The 20,666-nt window shown below is 39.6% G+C and overlaps 1 protein-coding gene across 2 annotated transcripts in view; it reads left to right on the forward strand.

The window, feature by feature from the left end:
* Positions 1 to 20,666, forward strand: part of NAA15 (N-alpha-acetyltransferase 15, NatA auxiliary subunit) — a 64,095-nt gene that overhangs the window by 1,378 nt on the left and 42,051 nt on the right. For both annotated transcript variants that reach the window (XM_038399136.2, XM_043512736.1), the window contains exon 2: positions 20,508 to 20,592. In XM_038399136.2, coding sequence (XP_038255064.1) covers positions 20,508 to 20,592 — 85 coding nt within the window. The remainder of the gene's footprint in view (positions 1 to 20,507; positions 20,593 to 20,666) is intronic.

A 20,666-nucleotide genomic window follows, 5' to 3' on the forward strand; every position in this document is an offset into this window, starting at 1 on the left:
CCCCTCTGCCTGGGCCTTGGCGCCGGCTCTCGTCACCCCCTGCTCCGCTGGTTGCTGCATCCTCCTCGCTTCGGGCTCTGTCTTCCCCCGCTGCCCCTAAAGAGGACCGGGAGGACGGTCGAAAGCCCCCCCTGCTCCCCCAGTGCCTGGGAACGAAGGACTTCTTAAAGCATCCCGAATTCACTAATTCTGTTCCTACAGTAGTTGGGGGCCTTGGAATTTCTCTGGGTTTTTTAAAAAGTCAGATTTGGGGAGATTAATTCTTGCTCTTCAATGGGGAATGTGTCTTCGGCAGGAGGAAATGTAAAATGGTGAAGGTTTTAGAGTGACTTTTCCTAGACTAACTGAGCAATTAAGCCTTGTCTGCATAAAACATTTTGACAGTTAACTTTCCCTGGATTCTAATTCTGGCATATGTCAATGAAACAAACGCTGCTCCAGAAAATAATTACTAAGAGTACAAACTAAGACATTATACTTTCCATTTAAAGTATGCATAAAAGGAATACATAATTCACTGTACAAAGCAATATAATAAGTGCACATCAGCTTTGATTCAATGCAGTATGAAATTTGATTATAAGGCACTTGGTGTGCATGGAGTATTGTAAGGAGATGGATCAATTAATGAATGATTGTCAAGAGTTTCATGATTAGAGGATTCCCTCTTATCTACTTAATCTTGAAATATCATATAGTTCTCTCCTACAAAATTTTTTGCAAACTATTGCACATTAGTTTAGATTCTAAAATCTTTGTCTGCTTTTAAAGATTCTTAAACTGTTATGTGCTCCCAGAGATCAGGAATGTTAAGTCAGATGCCGTAATCTATATGAAATGTCTGACTGCAGAAATAGTAATCTGTACCACAGATGAATACAATTGGGTTATGCAGAGAAACTCATTAGAAGGCTGCATCTTATTCATGTTAGTTCAATCTTGTCAATTCTACTGAAATAATGAGAAATATTCCTTTTAATATACGCATCTTAAGGTTTTTTGTGCAAAACATTCTTACAATCTTCTATAAACGTTTGCTTTTAATGTATCGTATGTATTCTATTACTGAGTGTTTAGTTTAAAAACACTACGTTGCAAATAAATGTACAAAACTATAGATAACTGCACAATAGTTAACAGTGCAAAGGTATGTATTATCATGAAACACATAACTTCAGTTAGTACTCAAGAACAGAAGTCACTACCCAAATGTGGACAAAAGTACATTCTAAATCCTTGCTATGTAGTCTCTTCAAACTTCCTTTGAAAAGTTCCTCAAATGTCAAAGTTGTCTTGGCATTCCACTTTGAAAGGTGTGGCTTGGAGTGTTCTGTCATAGCTGGAATTTAGTGAAGATGGCATTAAGGAGCAATAAAGCTTGCCCCAGCTTTGAGAAAGTCAGCTTAATTTGGTCTAGCTCAGGAAACTTGGTTTTAGGCTAAGGTCTGTTCCAGACTAAGCAGATTTTGTTTAGCCTGTTTTTGTTATGTTTTTTTGTTTTGTTTTGTTTTAACTGGAAATTCTATTGTCATCAAGTTGTGGGGGAATCTTTGTAACCTAAATAACTTCAGTTCCTGTGTGATGTACAATTTTACATTTACACCTCTACTCCGATATAATGTGGTCCCCGGGAGCCAAAAAATCTTACTGCGTTATAGGTGAAACCGTGTTATATCGAACTTGCTTTGGCCTTGAGCATTTCTGTTCTTAATAGTCACTTCCCACCCCCTGACTGACCCCTCATAACCCCTGACCCATCCAATCCCCGCTCCCTGTCCCCTGACTGCCCTGACCCCTTTCCCCACCCCCCGGGACTCCCACGCCCTGTCCCCGTCCCCTGACCGCCCCACCCCCAGAACCTCCGAATCATCTAACCCCCCCGGCACACACCCCCTCCCCCATGATCCTCTGCCCCTTATACTACCCCCCAGCCTGGCACCCTTAACACGCCGCTCAGAGCAGCGTGTCGGAGCCAGACACACTGATCCGCCGGAGTGCGCAACCCCGTGCCCCAGAGCACTGCTTTACCACGTTATATCTGAATTTGTGTTATATCGGGTCGCATTATATCGGGGTAGAGGTGTATTTTGTAATGCTCCTCACTCTTTCTGCGCCTTTCCTGTTCACAGTATTTGAACCCACGACCACGGTTCACATGTGTAGACCGCTCAGTGGTTTTCTAATTTGTTGCAAAATAAAATAGGTAGGTTGAAAAATGTTTTTCAGTATTCCTATTGAAAGCTTGACCAGTGAACATGTGGAACATGCCACCTTGTTTCAGGTATGTCATTTCTTCATTTATATCAAGAGGTGACTTATAGCTTCAAGACTTTTTCAGCAGACACTGATGTGATCTAGCCTACAGAGTACCCAAAAGAGGCATATTGCCCTTCAATAGATAATATTGTTACACAAAACTTTTTATCAGAATACAGAACCATCCAAACTGCAGTTCTCTTGGCTGTTGTAAACTCAGTAGTTCAAGCAGGTAAACTGCCATTTTATTTTTGTAAGCAAAGATTAAAACAGACATAGACATTTTGGACACTAAACCAATTCTATATACTTTGGAGCAGGGTCTCATTTATTCATAGTGTTAAGAAAATTTACTCTTAATTCAAAACTTGAATGTTATGCCTTACAGAAACAGGACAAAAAGAAAAGGAGTACTTATGGCACCTTAGAGACTAACAAATTTATTTGAGCATAAGCTTTCATGAGCTACAGCTCACTTCATTGGATGCATGAAACAGGACAGGATCTCATCAGTCTGTTGGGAAAATAATTTACTTTTTAATCTTTGGAGGTTTGGAGCAGTTGTCAGTTTTTTAAAGCTGTCAAGATCAAAAATCTGTTACAGAAATCTTTATGTAGAAATCTGCTTACAAACCAGTTCTTCCACTTTCTGCTGAACTTAAGTTCATTTTTTAATATGTTTCTCTAGCCCTTAGAGATATGATATACAAGTGCAAACCAAGGTTAACCTAATTCACTGTTGTCTTAAATCTGCGGACAGAGCGCTCCAGTACCTCTGCTATTGCTCAGGGCTTCCACAAGGTGCAGAAGAAGGAAAGTGGATTTCCTACCTTGTCACTTTTCATTGTTTCTTTTTGATCCTTGTGGGCATCAGTGAAACTGACATGAATTGGGTATATTTCATTCAACTGTACTTAGACAAGCTATGAGCAACAGCAGAGGCTAACACTGGAGCTGTTTACTGGAAGGAGGACTCAAATTGGGGTTGAGAAGAGGGAAGAGTAATAAACACCCCTTTCACTAGCTAGAAAGTTGCGGGAGGGATAAAACCCCGTTCACCCCCTTTGCGGTTGCTGGTGAGTTGTAATGTAATGGAGAAATGCACTTTCCTTGGAAGGAAAGGAGAAAGTGGAGTGAAGAAAAAGACAAAGAAGGTAAAACAAAATCAAGGCATGTAGGAGGAAGGACTGGTTCAGTTGTAGTTCATAAATGACTGGTGAATTTTACAGGTTTTTGGCAAATATTCAGTTAATACTTACGCTGTTTAACCAGCTTTCGTGGTATGACTAGCTCATCAAATACAACTCAGCAAAGGTATTTAGATTAGTACTAATTTGATATCATATTAAATGAATGCTTTTGTTTGACCAGACCTCGTAGTTAAATGCATTTAGTGGGGGGGGGGTGTGAATAAACAGAGCTGATTTGCAATGATAGTTAAATATGGCCCATGATATTACAGAACTTTTTTTTATTCTTTCAAATTGCAGAGGAAATAACTTTGGGGAACAGTATCCTTTTGGGAAAGCATGGTGTCACATGTACTTTTCACCCTGGCTAGTATTATAGGCTTACTAGGTGTAAGGTAACTTTTTTGAGCCTCAAATATAACAATATTTAATTTCAATTTTGTAAAGAAAACATTTTCAAATGAGGAAATTACACCTAGGCCATGTCTACTATAGGGATTATGTTTTTCCACTGCTTCAAAGCTTTGTACTAGATGTGCTAAAATAAGTATCATATTAAAACTATTCCAAGTTTGTGGTTTAGATCTAGTATTAAGTACGTACTGTCTGTTGTTCAAGATATATTCTTTTATGCCATGCAGCAGCAACCTGGTCCAAGATTAAAGATTGTGATAATTCCAACTTCTAGTGATAACCCACTGAGTTAATATGCTAAACACCAACGATGATGATTGCTACACCATAATGTTACTGGTTACTTGAGTATGCTGAACTCTGTACTTTAACTCTATGTATCACCATGCTTCAAATGGATAGGGATAACAAGATATTACTGTATTGGTTTCTGGTTTTCCCTGCCACGAAGAGTATTTTACTAATTTATCTTTCCAGTAATTAGGTGGAAGTATGGTCTTGTGGTTGAGGCAGGGGGCAGGAACTCAGACCTAGGTTCAGTTCCTGTCTCTTGCACAGCCACGTTTGTGACCTGACTGCTTCTGTGAAAATGGGAATATTATATCCCTACCTTATAGGAATGTTGAGGATCAGTTTATTAGTGTTTGAAGCTCTTGGAGACTATATGTCATGTAAGTACTCAGGTAATTTAATAAGCTTGTTTACCAACTGAAATCACTGTCTAGCATCAACTGTATCATGGATTTTATGCACAAAATTCCCTGCTCAAAAGTTCATAGTATTTATCATCATTTGAGTTTGTTTTCTTAAATGTGAAGGAAAAGACCGTTGTTTGTGATCGAAGAAGCTTCTACCTAAGGCCCTTACCTGAAAGAAATAGGAAAAATCTCCTAGTCAGCCATAGCTGTAAATACAGGAATCTAGGAGCAGATATGAACTTAGCAGAACTCGGAGGCTGTGCATTGCATTACAGTCTGAAGTGGGGAATAGTTTCAGTGAAGGAGATACTGTACAAAACTGGTTGAGTTTGGATCTATCTTCTGTCAACAAATACTACCTTCTCTCTTGCTCCAATTGAATCTAACCTAGCAATTTATGTTCCAATTTCTTCCATATACTTTGGTGTCAGGAGGGTCTGCTGGTTTTGCTTCTGGACATGGTCAGTTTAGATAACCGCATTGATTTATTGTGTGTTATCACTTTTAAATGTGTCACAGACATTGAATAAGAGCAGTGACAAGACTGAACTTTTCTGGATTGGCAGATTCATATTCTTGGAGAAGGTGACCAATCGTGCATTGCTACTGTTATGGTGATTCTGTTCTCAGACCTAACATGTTTCCATCTGCTTCTGTGAAAGTCTGCATTTGAGCTAGCAGAACCTTGTAATCCATGATATTGAAGAAAGCCAACAGATCTAGTAGTATGGATCTTCATCCTCCATTCTGAGAGAGATCATCCGTCAGGTCTACTAGTGTGATCTTTGTGCCATATTCAGTCATGAAGCCTGATTGAAAAAGATCTAGAATATTGGATGGAAGTCAGCTGTTGTTGTTTGGCCCGCTGCTACTTTTTGAATAACTCTTCCAAGAAGGGGACACTAAAAATAAGGCAATAGTTGCTAAGGTAGTTGATGCTGAAAGATTGCTTTTTGAGCAAGAGTCACACTTACATGATTAAGGATTATTAGGAGTTTGTCTTTTGTCAGCATCTTTCTCTCAGTAGATTTCACCAACAATGAATGGAGGAACAGTTCAGATATTTGTACAGATTCTTTCTACACCACCACAAAAGAAACATCCACTTCATTTCTTAGACTCGCCTGAAGTTAATTGGGGGGAGGGGAGATTTTTTTCCACCAAGTGATTCCAGTGGACCTGTGATACTTTCAGTCAATCTCTTCTGAGGAGTAAGACACAAGGTTCTTTGCAGCTGGAGGATTCTTTAGGCCCTGGGACTAGTGTAGATTGCTGGGACTGTTTGCAATCCAGAACAATTTGGTCTGCCAGGATTTTTCCATCAGTGGCAGAAGACTATTTCTTAGTGTCTTATCTCTGTAGCATAGGATTAATCAGGTAGTTTGCACAGCTGGTTCAGATGAAACACATATCTTTCTGGTGAGGTGCTCTAATCTCCAGTCCTCCATTTTATGTACATCATTTATCATTGAACCAGGATCCCTTGTCAGGATAGTGTGGGGGTATCAGATGCCATGGGGCCACTGTGTTATTTGGTAGGGTCAGTGCTCAAAAAATCCACTTGCTCATGTGTAATGGTTTTCATACCAATGTCACCAACTTTTTCAGAATCTTGGGCTTTTCTTCACTGCCCCAGGGAGCTTGAGTTAATACACTGGAGTTACTCTGTTAGAGCAGTGGTTCTCAACTTATTGACCATTGTGGGCTGCATATGTGGTTCACAATGTGTTATGTGGGCTGCATCCAATACTACCTGTATGGCCCTGAGGATGTCAATGGGCTGCAGCTGTATGCTGATTGTACCGCATGCAGGATGTGTGTTGCAAGTTGAGAACCACTGAGCTAGAATGAGTGACCACATTGCAAAACACTCAAGATACACAGTGATATTAAGAGTGACTGGATTAGCAGCAGATGATTTGTTGTAACTTGAGCTACAGAGTCTCCACAGCATTACTAACTAGAGATTCTTGTATGTGGATGGAAGTCAGGCTGGGGCAAAACTCAAGTTATAGCTTGAGTTAATGATGCAGGGAAGACAAGTCTCACACTTTCATTTAAAGAAAACCTAGTCTTTATAATTGCAAAGAGATTGTTCCCAACATGACCCAAATGTAAACTGTTTAATTATCTTCTTCCTATGATATGTCATCACTGCAAAAAAGTGTGTGTTCTTAACTCTCGTTAGCTAACGCATGTCAACTAACTCAGGTTAAAATAGAGGTTAAGGGCTTGGCTACACTTATATTTTATAGCGCTCTAACTTGCTGGCTCAGGGGCGTGAAAAATCACCCCCCCGGAGTGCAGCAAGTCAGATCCCTTTAAAGCACTAGTGTAAATAGGCTCCGAGCACTGGGAGCCTGCTCGGAGCTAATCCCCTCGTGGAGATGGATTACCAGGAGCCTTGGGAGAGGTCTCTCCCAGTGCTCGCGTGGAACCACACATGCACTTCAAAGCGCTGCTGCGGGAGCTCTCCTGTGACAGTGCTTGGACATTTCCAGTGTAGCCATACCCTTAGACAGGGCAGCGCTGCTTTTAAGATGGATTAGCAGCTCAAATTCAGCCTAAGGCTCCTGTTTAGGCTTTAGCTCAAGTTGCTAACCAGAGTTTAAAAATGTGACCATGTCTTCACTGCTGTTGTAACCCAAGTTAAGACCGCACTTTTCTTTTGCAGAGAAGATAGACCTTAAGGCTCCAGTGTCATTGCTGCTCACAGCTTTTCAAGTGGCAGTAGGATGAAGACAGACCATTATCCTGTCAGTTTTTACTACTGCTCTTAGTACCATTATGGGCAGTAGTGGAAACTGACAAGAATCAGTGGCTCTTTGAGAAAGCAATGAACAGCAACGGAGGCAGGCACTTGAGCCATTTGGGGAGGAAAACCCAAGAACAGAAGTTTGGGAAGAGAGAGATTAGCAGAGACCCTCCCGCTACCATCATCATAGTAACCAACAAACCACAAGTCTGAGGGGTGTAAATGGTGCGAGTATTGAAACTGTTACTGCTTGCTTCACACTGCCAGAGAGCATCAGGTTATGTCTACAGTGCAGTTAAATACCTGGGGCTGGCCCGTGTTAGCTGACTCTGGTTTGGTCTGTGTCGCTGTTTAATTGTGTAGATACTCAGGCTCTGGGACCCTGCAATGGGGGCATATAGTTAAAGCTACTGTTAGTGTGATCATTAGTGAACATGGAAGAGCTTGTTCAGTGATTGAAATTTCTAGGCAATAAACTGAGTTCTTAAGTGGGGACAGCTATTAAGTGTACTGTCCAAGGGATTGAATGCATGCACAATAAGAAGATTGCTGGTACTTTGTGGCAGAAAATGACCTACAGCTGTATCTTTTTCTTTGAAGCAAAGATATATGAATTGCATCATTGTCTTAGCAGCTCATGCCATATATTTGACACTATGATTCACACTCAGATATTAGTCCTTTATTTGATTTGTATCCTTATGCTTTAGTAGAGAACATACATACATGGCCATTTAAATTAAAACTCAGTTTTGAGAGAAAATAAACATATGTTGGATGGGTAAATTAGAGCTTTCCGAAGTTGTATCAGAGTGATCCCTGACAAGACCTGTCAGTTTTCATTGTGGTTGTTTATAACCTTGTGGGTACATAGTGAAGCTGATGGGAACAAGTCAAGTTTTATTCTGTAGCAGTTTCTTTGGGAAGCTCTGAGCAGCAGATGAAGGCACTAGAGATATTGAATAGAGAGGAGGAACTTAAATTGGCAGCTCCAAGAAGGATAGAGTAATAGAAATGACCCCGTTGCATCAGCCAGAATACGGTTGGGCATTTGAGCAGTCAAAAATAATTGGTCAATTGCAAGCATTGGTCAAATATTTTAAAGCACTAATTTGTTAGACAATAACAACTGTAACAAAAGGAATAAGACTTTATGGTCTCCAGTAGGCTTAGCCTTAGATTCTTATGCCTAATTACAAAAAACAAGTTTTGTAACTGCATTATTTTAACTCAGAAAAATGCAAAACATAATTAAATGAAGTTCTATAAAATGAAACTGTTCAGTCTTGAATAATTGTCACATTCTTTCATTATTGTTTTTCTTTTGTAACAGAAATAAAACAAACATAGCAACTATAAAGGAAGTCATTTTTAAATGTTGTTCTGTGCAGACAGTAGTAGCATACAGAAGTATTAAAAGAATTTCTGCTGTTGCAGCTAGACTGCAGGTTGGGCATGACCCTTTCCACCATGATCGAGAAAGCTGTTTTGATTCAACTGCTGGGATTGCACTCTGGTTGTTTTACAACTGAATGGGATGCTGCTTGCTTTATAATTTGCTGCTTCCATCAGACATGTTGGTTTGTGTGCATGTTCTTTAACATTTGCAACAGCCACTATGAGGTCACCAGATGAATCAAATTAATCATCAGAAAAGTCTTGGCGCTAGTAGTGTGGATCAAGAAGATAGGCAGCATTATGGGCAGGACTGGTCACTTGATTTTTTTTCTGTGATATTTTGTTTGTCTTTTTCCCATCAGCTTTTGTATGTGTACTGTGTTCAGTATTCTCACAAATGTTTTTCATGTCCAAGAATCATCCTTGGCATCAGACAATATAGAACTATAATTTTCCATATTCTGAATGGACTGAGCTCCGAGTTCAAATAGTGAAATGAATTTTGGATATGCATCCAAAAGACTGCATCATCAAGAACATGAGTGAGGATTACTTGAGAGTAGCACCCAGCCACCCCTTTTTCAGCAGCAGCTGATTGAAGAGTCTGCTTGCATATTGGAAGATCTTTGAGGCTTTTAATAGAAGGAGCCCCATTGAGTATGCAAGACTTACTCAATGTGGATGAAATTGAGTGCTTTACTAAATGATGCAGAGAATGGCTGCTGGTACTTTATTTTTGAAAAACTTGACAGTGCTTTTTCACTTTTCTCATATGTGATGAGAAAGTTGTCAGATCTTCAACATCACCAATGAAATGCTGCCGCCTCAGAGCAGCATGCTCATAACACTGAAGATGTGGATACTCATTTAGCAAAGACTAAGCTGCTTTCACATTAGTCATGTTCTCAGTCACAACTGAAATACCTTTCTGTGTGGACCCAATTCATTTATTGTATTGTCAGCAATATTAGGCTGCGTGATTATGCTCAATTGTGCATTGGAATGAGTAAAACACTGGTTGTGGAGTTGTTACCATGAAGTTGATGATGATCTCACTGTGAGTATTGCTTCATCCATCAGATACTAGAGACACATAAGGAGCTTGAGGAGTAAGAACACCAATTCTTTTTCACATCCACTTTTGGCATTCAGAAGACTTTCCTGCAAGCTGTTTCCTACTTTGTAAATTGGACACAATTTATGAAAAAAAATCTAGTATATAAGGATTTTTTTCTATATTAAATGGTTTATTGCTGGCATTAATACCTCTGGCGAGCATATGGTCAGGTTTGTTTTTCTGGTCCGAGGACACTATCAAAAAACCTTTTAATGCCAATTTGATGAACATCTGAAGACTTTCCAGGAGTAAGGAATTTTTGATGCTAAAAAGGATGGAGTAGCAAAATTCTTAATATGAAAAAATGGAATTCGCTTCACTTTCATTGTTACTTGTATCACTATCTTCATCAAAAGATGCCATGCTCTGTGATGCAGCTGCTTAGGACAAAGTAGAAGAAGAATGCACAGAAGAGAAATGTTGATGTAGACCAGTTTTATGTTTCTTGCTGTTTAACTGCAATAATTCTTCTTTGACAGTAGTTTTACATGTATCACAAGAATTTAACAAGCACTTCTCCTTTCTATCTACATGTGTCACATAGAAGCACAGTAGTTGTGTTTAGCTTTAATTTTTTCAAAGTTTGTGGAGTAAAAAATTTCCATACAAATTATTTTTGGCTTTCCCTGACTCTGTGTATATTATAATGTCACTGTTAGCATTCCAGAAGTAGTGAGACATTAATATCTACATTTATGAAGTATCTTGTGGATTTAAATCAACCAGTAATCGTGCAGTTCTGTTTCTAAGGGCTGCTATATCAGAAGATTCTAGCCACTCGGTATTTTTGGGCATCCTGCCCTCTCCCTCCCTCCCAGGAGCCTTACAGATTACATGGAGGGGAAAGGTGGCAGGCAGTCCATCTTCTTGCAGCAAACACAATGGACTAATAATCAGCTGCAGGGAGAGAGGGTCTTTACAGAGATGTAATGTTACACCTCCTTCATTAGCCTAGAACTTTGCATATTATCGGCAAAGTATTGCTGAGGATGCATGTGCGGTATGAAGGGGATTCTTGTTGAGGGGGAGGAGTGAGGGTTTTCTTACATGGGCATTTAATGTAGGTTATTGGGGGAGGGGAGTATTAGTGGGGTTTAATCGGTGTGTTACTTTTGTTTAAGGGAGAAGCTTAATCACTGCACATCTTTGTGTAGAGGAAGAAGGTTTAGTGACTGAACCCCCCACTCCCTTTTCAGTTAATTTCTATACGTTTGCCTAGTCACTTTAGATTGTAAACTCTTCAGGGCAGGGGCTGTGTCTTACCTTGTTTAATGCACTTTTTGTAAACTGCTGTGTGTGTTGATGGCATGGTATTCAAGTAAATCTACACATACATACAGTGTTTGTTCTAGTATATTCCATCCAATCAAGATGCTCAACTTTCAATTAGTTCTCCTTTTTCCCAACAGGTGGCATTAGTATGTAGTATAGTAAGTGATCCAAACATTTAAGTAGGGCTTCTTAACAGATGGCACCATGATTCAGTCAAAAATGTAGGTCACTACCTACATGAGGGCATTCTTGCTGGAATATTTAACTCTTTGACCATGCTCACATAATAGTCAATTGACCAGTTTGCCAAGCCTAATCCAGAAGGTTGAAGGAAGGGCACACCTTCCTTCAGTTCCCTGTTGCAGCAACAGGGAGTCTGAGTGAGGTGTAAAGAAGCAGAGTCCCTCCACCTTATCCTGCTGGCAGCCAGGAGGCTCTGAATGGGAAGAGGTTAGGGAGAAACAGAGAGAAAGCTTCTTCAACCTTTTAACATCTGGAGGGTTGGTTGTGGGTGGTGGTAGTATTTATTGTCCATCTGTTAGACGAAAGGTGATTCAAAAGGGGCATCCCTAAATCCTGCTTGAGAGTCTCTACCCATACAGGGATGTGAACTCTTGCCCATTCTCAACATGGGGGTGGAGGGTTGGACTTCTTACTAGGGTATTATAGGTTATAGATCTCACTCAATCTGTTTTATATGGCTCAGTTTATCTAGTACACATCATACTTCCAAAGCCCTAGAATAAATGTTTCATGAAAAAATAAATCAATAAAAATCAGGCTGAATAATCTAGTGATTAGAGCAGAGAACAGTAGGCAATGTGAGTTTGGTTCCCATTTTTGCCACTGTCTCAATGTGTGACTTTGGACAAGTCTGCCTCATCTTATATATAGTGGTGTCTCTTATAGTCTCTTGAGCAGATACCTCAGTTATTTTTATGTAATAAGTATAGAGAATTAACTGAGATGTATCAGATATCGCCATATAATGGTAGGTAACTTAAAAAGTTAAATTTTATGTCCATAGCACATATAGAAAGGGCTGTAAAACCTTTGGTGATTTATTGTTTGAAAAGCCCTGTATAAGTGCAGATAAGTTAACGGATACCTGGGGAACTTTCAACATTTCTGTGGCAGTTGATAGTTTTTTATTTATTTTGTAGAAGTTGCTTGCAAACTGTGGCTTGGAATCTGCGAACTACAGTGCCCAGAACTGTGGGTTGGGGCCTGTTGGCAAACTTCAATGAAAGGACATTTTCCCATTTATTTAAATGGGGGGAAATACATCTCCCTTAATTCCTCCCTCACCCTCCTCCCCATTCCAAATTGAGTGTGTACAGGCAGACACAGGAATTGAGGAAGCTCTTCATAAAGACATATATTTAGGGTGAATGATACTTGTGTGTCTCAAATTCCTGAACACCATCTGCCTTTGAAATAAACAATTTTAAATAAAATCATTTCAGCATGCATTTAAAAATATGCCGATAAACTTATTTATAAATATTTTTCCTATTCAAGTGTACTTTGCTATTTTTATTTAACTGGTTCACAGGGAAGATGACAGTCTCCATGAAGTCAATGTATCTTTCTATTTTTATTAAAACAGATTTAAAAAAATGATTTTACACATGCTTGTCAAGTTTCAGAATTACACAGTCACTGAAGTTTTCCTTTTACAGAGTGAAATAGATTGGAGAGTGTGAACCAGGAAGTTTGGAGATATTTCATGTAAGAAATCAGTGTCAGACCAATTTATCTTCCTTTAGCCTACCAACATCGGAAAAAACAAAAATAGCAGCCTAGAATTCTTAACTACCCTATCTATAATCAGTTTGTTCATTTCCCAAGAAAGCATGCAACTACACTGGACCCTCGGTAGAACGCAGGATTTGGGATCCATGCGTGGTACCATATTAACGCAGGGACAGTGTTATAGTGGGGACCGCGTTAAAATGAATTGCAATTAAAGTAATTAAATTTGGGGTCCATGGCCGCGAGCGCGTTATATGTGAATTCGCGCTATATAGATGTGTGTTCTAGCAAGGGTCCGGTGTATTACTGCTGGGTCCTCAGTTTCAGTGCCTCAGGTGTCAGTGTTTTGAGTTAATTTGTAACAAGCTCTTAGGGTCTTACCAAAGCTCATTGAAGTCAATGGGTGTCTTTCCTTTGACTTCAATGGTCATAGGATCAGGTCCTTGGTTTCTAAAAGAGAAAATTTGCTGTTATTCTTAACTTGTGTTATGCTGACGATTATAATTAAACTTTTTCAGCATCTTCTAAAATTATCTGGACATCTAAAACCTGTGTAGATATTTTCCTACTTCTCATGAGTATAATATGCATCTTTGTTGACTTGCCTTAAACGTCAAGATAAAATACTTCTGTTAAAGCACATACAACTAAACTGCCAAGAGGTAAGATCCAGTGTTTCTAGCAGGCAAAGTAGTGTAACAGTTTACTTAAAGCTGAACTGCAAAGCCAAAAATTTGTCTCCTTCTCTTTATGATATCTGTGTTATTATTGCAAGCTGCACTTTTAGCCACCCCCCCACCCTCCTTTAGTCCCTTTGATGACGGAACTAGAATGGTCAGTTTATCTGCTTTGTGTCGTACATAAGCAAACTATTAGGTTTGGATTTTACAAAACTGCAGAGGAGTGTTTAAATATTTCAAAATAAAAATCTGTTAATGCATTTAAAATTCTTATCATAGTCTTTGTTCTAAACAAATCCTAAATTTCAAATCTAAACTAAATAACAAAACCCTTCAAACTTTTAGGTACGAAAGGTACGAAATTAATATATTAATCCTGACCTTTTTTTTTTTTTTAAGTGCTACTGAAAGCTATGTTCTCATCAAGATGACCACTTCAAAGTAAAAAAAAAAAAAAAAAAAGGCGGGGGGGAGAAACTGGAGAACATCTGCAGCTTTAGTAGCTTTCAATAACATTTCCATCATGGTACTGTTAAAGGAAAACTCCAGCGTAATAAGAGCAATTGCAACATGTAATTACAAAGAAGAAATCAAGTGTCTTGTATATAATAAAATAAAACGCGCGCGCGCGCGCACACACACACAAAGAACATCCTCTGTGTAGTGATTGGCTTTTGCTGTTAAAGTGTTCTCTTATTTAATTAACTGCTATCCAACATATTACAAATCATTGGTCTTTTCCTTCACACTTTCTTATTTCACAGTGCATCTTATACAATGATCTCTTACTATCTATTTAAATAGCAGATTCTAGAAATCGAATTTGTTATCCTAGTTAGACATTTAGATCATGTCTATACATACAGCAGCAGCACATATAGTGAAGACGCTCTATGCCAATGGGAGAGAGCTCTCCCATCGGCATAAAAAACCCACCTCCGCAACATAGCACTGTGCACATGAATGCTTACGTCAGTGTAACTTATGTCACTCAGGAGGTGGAATGTTCATACCCCTGAGCAGCATAAATTCTGCCGACATAGGCTGTAGTGTGGACATAGCCTTAAAAACATCTTGGATCCTCTCCTGTTGAATATGGTATTCTGAAACATATCTGGAAAGGTCACAGGTTCCATATCTGTGGGAGGCTATTATACTAAGCAGGAAAACTACCTTGCTCAGATTTTTAAAAAAAAAAAAAAATAAAAAATTCCACAGCTCAAAGTGGAGTAGTTTCACTTGGAGAGCTTATTTAAATAATTTTTATTTTGGAGAGTTTCCTGCTCCTGTTATATAACCTCAAGGATTGCATTCAGGTAACTATTTTTGTTGGAGTCACGAAGAAATATAGTACAAGCCCCAAAGGTGTGAAGACTTAAGCATATGTGTAACTTTGTACATGAGTATTCCCATGGGCTCTCTGCCCCAGACTACTCCACAACTTTTGAATCAGTGGGCTGTTCTCACTGTTTATATCAGTGAAACTCTACCCAAGTGTTTCAGGTTGCTCATGTACATGTGCCTAAGTCTTTGTGGATTTAGTGCTACTGTGATGAAAGTATTAAAAGAAGCAAAATGGATCTGGTGTTATCCCAGTATTCCAGAAAGGAGAAAAAAATGTGTACAATTTAGTATTTGAGTCTTGCTAGTGGTTTCCCATTTGCTGAGAAAAAATCTGTTTCAAATATGTAATTGACTGTAAAAATCTTAGTAAGAATTTTAGAAAATTGCATATCATACAGATAACATTTATTAACTACATTCAAGTGAATCTAATTAGCAAGAACAAGATAATAGAAGGGAGAAGCGGAAAGAAGGTGGAGAGAACAGGAAAGGATACCATATGTAATCCTCATGATACAGACTAACACCTTATTGCTGTAGAGTGTCTTTACTATATACTTCCAGTAATGAAGACCATGTTTCTTCAAAGGAAGCCAAGCTCTGACTTACCAAGAGGAAAACTCTCAAGACTTGCTAGGTCATTGAACTTGTATCAAACACTAATAGGAAACTTCAGTTTTTCTTTTCCATTTCTTTGCAGTATGATATTTTTTGTGATTAGTGTGGGTTTGAGAAGTAGATAAGTCCCTCAGTTCTCTGTTATATCCAGGAATAAATAATAAAGAATCAAATCATAAACTGAAGATCAAATTCAAATTAAACTAGATAAATATTGCCAGAAACCTTTATCTAATAACCACATGGCATATGTCTGTAACCTGGTCTACAACTACAAAGTTAGGTCAACATAAGTTGCTTTGCGTCATCCTATTTGTGTATTTGTCTACGGACTACATTCAAATTTGTCTCCCGCCGACATAAGTGCCCGTTACAGCAACACAGTAAAACCATCTCCCCCTATGGCATTGAGTCCTGGTCAACCTACTGAGTTCGATGTAGTGCGAGAGTAGACAATGTGTGACCTGTGTTGATCCTAACAATCTTCCGGCAGCTGTTCCACAATGCCCTGTTTCCTGCTGCAGTAGCCACTTCAGTTACAATTCTGAACTCGACTGCCAGGGTCACACACTGGAAGCCACCCCCACACCCTATTTAAAAACACCCTTTGAAGTGTCTTTTCCTGATTGCCCAGCTTGGTGAGCACACCTAATAATTCTCCTTTGAGTGTGTAACTGCCCAACCGACCAAGCAGGTGTCACACACTAGACTCCTCCATGGAATAGACAGGATGTATGTATCTCCTGGGCCTGTGAGGAGAAGAGGCTATGCAAACATTGCTGTGGACCAGCTGTAAGAATGAGAACATCTACGAAAAGATTGTACAGGGGATGTAGGCAAATGGGTATGAAGTGCCATGTGATATGCCTGTTGCAGTTCCTTTACTTTCACAACAATTGATCTTGTGCTGAGCTGCTGACCTGCCACTTTTACACCAAGCTGCATGCCATATTTGGCAGAGAACCCAGCAGCTCCAAGCAGACCACCCTGAAAACTTTGGAGGAGTCTGAGACCCCCTGCCTCTGAACAGTGAGAAGGAGTGGGGAAGATGCAGTGAAGGGATCCAGTCATGCCATGAGTCAGAACCTGTTAGTCTCCATCACCATCTAGCCAGTCCTGCCAGCCAAACACAGATGAGCCCAGTGAAGGGGAAAGAACCTTGGGTAAGTGTGTGCATCCATTTTCCCTTGCAATCTTTTACATTTAAAGATGGCACCCTGCCAACAAGTTAACAAGACACAGGTATCGACTTTGCATTGTTTTACTCGTAAGAGAAGAGGTTGTGGTACAACAGAGTAGAGTTCGTATCTGCTTTTCATTTCCTTATTGGTTTAGGCGGGGACAACCTGGTAGAGCAATTTATGTACATAGGGTATCCTTCCATGACATCTCAATTAAACTTCCATGGAGATACTCTGCAATCCTCTCCCAAAGGTTTCTACGGATGGCTGCCTTATTTTTCCCTCCACAGTAGGACACTTTCCTATGCCATTATGCAATGAGTTTGGCTGGCCACCAGTGCATTAAACAGCCTAGGGACAGCAGTAGCAGCTGTGCTCTCTGTGCCTTTGTTACCTTCAAGAGTAAAAGATCAGCTAAAATCACCACCGCCTGTGGTAAATAGTGCCAATATTCAGTGTCATTTCCCCTACACTTGTACCCATGGAATAAGGACCAAAATTTTGATTGAGACAATCATAAATCTTTACTGCCCCCCTTTTTTCAATGGTGGCTCATACTCACCATGGCTGGGGCTGGAGGTCAGTGCTGTGCAAAGTCACTCCAAAGCTAAAGTGTTAATAAGCATGTCATATTAAGTTTTTTTTTTTTTTTTTTTTTTAACCTGGAATAAGGGAAGGGGAGTTCTGAAATTTTTTTCCTTTTCCATTCTGACTGTAAATCCGGTGATACGCTTCTCTATTTTAATCACAGCTGTTGCCACTTTGGCTTTGATGGGTGCCCCTGCTACACTCTCAGAACACCTTAACTTGATGAGAAGGAGAAAGAAGAGGACATGTTCAGCAAGATCCTGCAAGCCAGTGCTGCATCAGACCGTGAACAAAGGGCGTGGAGGGCTGACATGGCAGACAGCAAGAAGAGGGATAGAGTGGACAGGAGACAGGCCCAGGAATCCCAGCAGGAAAAGGAGAGGGAAATGCACCAGGACATAATGGGGCTTCTGAGGCAGCAAACATAAATGCCACAGAGCCGACGCTGGTTGACATACAGATCCAGCAATCACGGACTCCCCACCCTTTGCAGTTGTCTGAGAATTGCCTAGTACCAGCTCCCTGCCTTCCCCAACATTCCATCTGGCCTTATGGGCCACCTATTTACCCTACTATTCCATGCCAAGGGACAGCAAGGAAAACCACAGCTTCACATATGCTGACCTATGAGAGCCATGGCTGGTGTATGTGTAGCCACAATTTTAATTACATTGCAATTTTTTTGCACATTATTTTTTCTGAACTGTTTTTACTACTCCAATACATTTCAATTTTTTTTTCCAAATAAAATGTTCATTCTTAGTTCACAATACATAGTGCAGAATACATGGTGGTTCTCTAAGCACCCAGTACTTGTAAGTGTGCAGCACTCATAGGTTCAAGAAAAAACAATCAGGTATAAATGTAAATCAAGCACCACACAATTCATAGTTTCAGTAAAACAGTTCAATATTAATAATTGTACAGCAAGTGCTACACAGTTCTTAGCAGCACCCAAAGATTTAGGCCCAGAGAACAGTCCAGCACAGAACACTACTATGCTTATGCTTTTCAAAGCTTCCCTCAATCCCATCACCGTACATTGAGCTCTTCTAATGGCCCACTTGTCTGCCTGTCCAAACTCAGTGGACAGTCTCTCCACTTCCGTCCTCCACTCTGGGTGCAGATTTTCCCCTTTACCTCACAGTTACTATGCAGGACACAACAGGCAGTTCTAACCATTGGGATATTTTTCTCACTGAGATCCAATTTAGAAAGTGAACACCACTAGTGTACCTTTAATCTATCAAAAGCACATCAAACTGTCATTCTGCACCTGCTGAGTTGGTAGTTGAATCTTTCCTTGATGCTTTTCAAGGTGGCCTATGTATGACTTTATGTGGGTACTTCTGGAGGGTAGGCGCAATGGTTGAATTTAGTAGTAAAAGCTTTAATCTCTGTCCTGAAAAAAAGAGAGGGTGAACATGTGGCTTACCCAGAGGCTCATCCCTTATATCATTGGACATCTGCAGTGGCATTTGGCAACCTAATTTAGAAACTCTTTACTTTCAGAGAGATTATAGAGATTTGAACCTTGCTGCTTTTCCCAATCTTTTCTGTCTACATGGCCAATAAAGACTACATTTCACATTAATAACCTCTGTGACAGAGGCTCATTGGTGACAACTGGCAGAAGGGTTCACTTTTCTCCACAGGCTATTCCTCTCTCAGACCTGACAAACTCACTGGACCTAATACATCACTTTTATGGTATTTATCAGTGAAGGGTGAGGTCTGTACTGCAAATTTGTAACTTACCATTACTCATAATCCTTATGAGAAGTGTGTATTGATAATATTTAAGGATTAATGTAACTATATTGAAAAATATTCCCTTATGGTCTTGGAGTAAAAGTTAGTCCCCAAGTAATCATGTGTCTTGATGATGACCCATTCATGTGGGAGGGAGTTGTCACCCCACCCTGGGTAGCCAATTATGTAACATGTTCGATTGCCCACCCCATCCAAGAACACTCACTGGAAAGACAACTGCAAACAATCAAAACCACTTGGAGGTAAGAAGGAACATGGTAACAGACAAGCACTCGCCCTGCCTGTGAATAAAGCCAAAAAGCTCGATTCAATATATGAGGAGGTGGGAAAAGACCCTCTGCATCCATTCACTGAGGAGAAAACTTGTTCAAAGGGGGTGTATTTCATGAAAGATTAGATCTGCAAGAGAATGAACTTTGGGGTCGGGAGGAGAAACCTACTTTATTTGATAGGAAAGTAACTTAATTGTAGGCCGTAGTTTGTGTTGTATGAATTTATTTTATATTGTAACCATCTGTTTCCATCACACTTCCTTGTTTTTAGTGGAACCTCCATTCTTTTTCACTTAAATCTTTTTTTATTATGAGTGCTCACAAGAGCTGTATGTTATAGAGGAGTGGTGATTTAAGGTAAAACTGGTAAAATGGGCTACATTATTCCTGTGGGAGCAGAAGATCTGTGATTTCTATGAGCTGCCAGTGTTGGGCTGGTTATCACACGGGAATGATTCAAGGGGGCTCAGGAACTGGGGTGCACATCTTGTTAACCTGCAAGGTGAAGCATAGCCTGGAGGAGGTAAGGAGCCACAGGCAAGACTGACTCCCGCTATAACAAGGTGACTCTCGGCTCTGGGTATCCCAAGAACTATCACAACCACCCTTCTCCCCATTTGTCCATCTAAAATATTTGTGTTATGCTATGTCCCCCTGTGAAGGGGCATTATGCCAAAGTTGATTGAACACTTGTAAGGCATGTTTATTTAATAAAAAAGGTAATCTGTTTTAAAGGAGTTGAATAGATCTGATATGGCTTCCATAATGTAGAGTCTGAACGAATATCAGTTGTTATACAGGAACATTATCTTCAAATATGAATCACTTACATTGTGATAAGTATTTAGATAAACTACTTAGCCTGAGTATGGGTACGGTATGAAGATGTTTTTTAATTTTGATGAAGTGCCACAGATTCCTATTGTAAGATTAATAAAATTGCCAAGGACATAAAATATTAGCTTTTACCGCTAGAAAAACTATATTGCTTAAAGCAATAATATCCAATATGTTGGTACAAATGACTGATATTCTTAACATTACAATGGTACGTTAATGGACATAGCCCATTTTTTTGAAGTCCAAAACTGTCCACGCAGACATTTCAATATCTGAAATTATACTGCTTTAGCTTTTTGTTTTAACATTGCATAACATTTGTGAATTAAATTACTGACTTTGTTGTTCTTCTACAGAGGTGTTATGAACATAAACAGTACAGAAATGGGCTGAAGTTTTGTAAACAGATCCTTTCTAACCCAAAGTTTGCAGAACATGGAGGTGAGGATTCAGATGGCATATAAAACTACCATAGCCTGCTTATTATATGCTTTAAGACAAATAATATATATTTT

This window comes from Dermochelys coriacea, chromosome 4 (assembly GCF_009764565.3).
Source record: "Dermochelys coriacea isolate rDerCor1 chromosome 4, rDerCor1.pri.v4, whole genome shotgun sequence".
Lineage (NCBI taxonomy): Eukaryota > Metazoa > Chordata > Testudines > Dermochelyidae > Dermochelys > Dermochelys coriacea.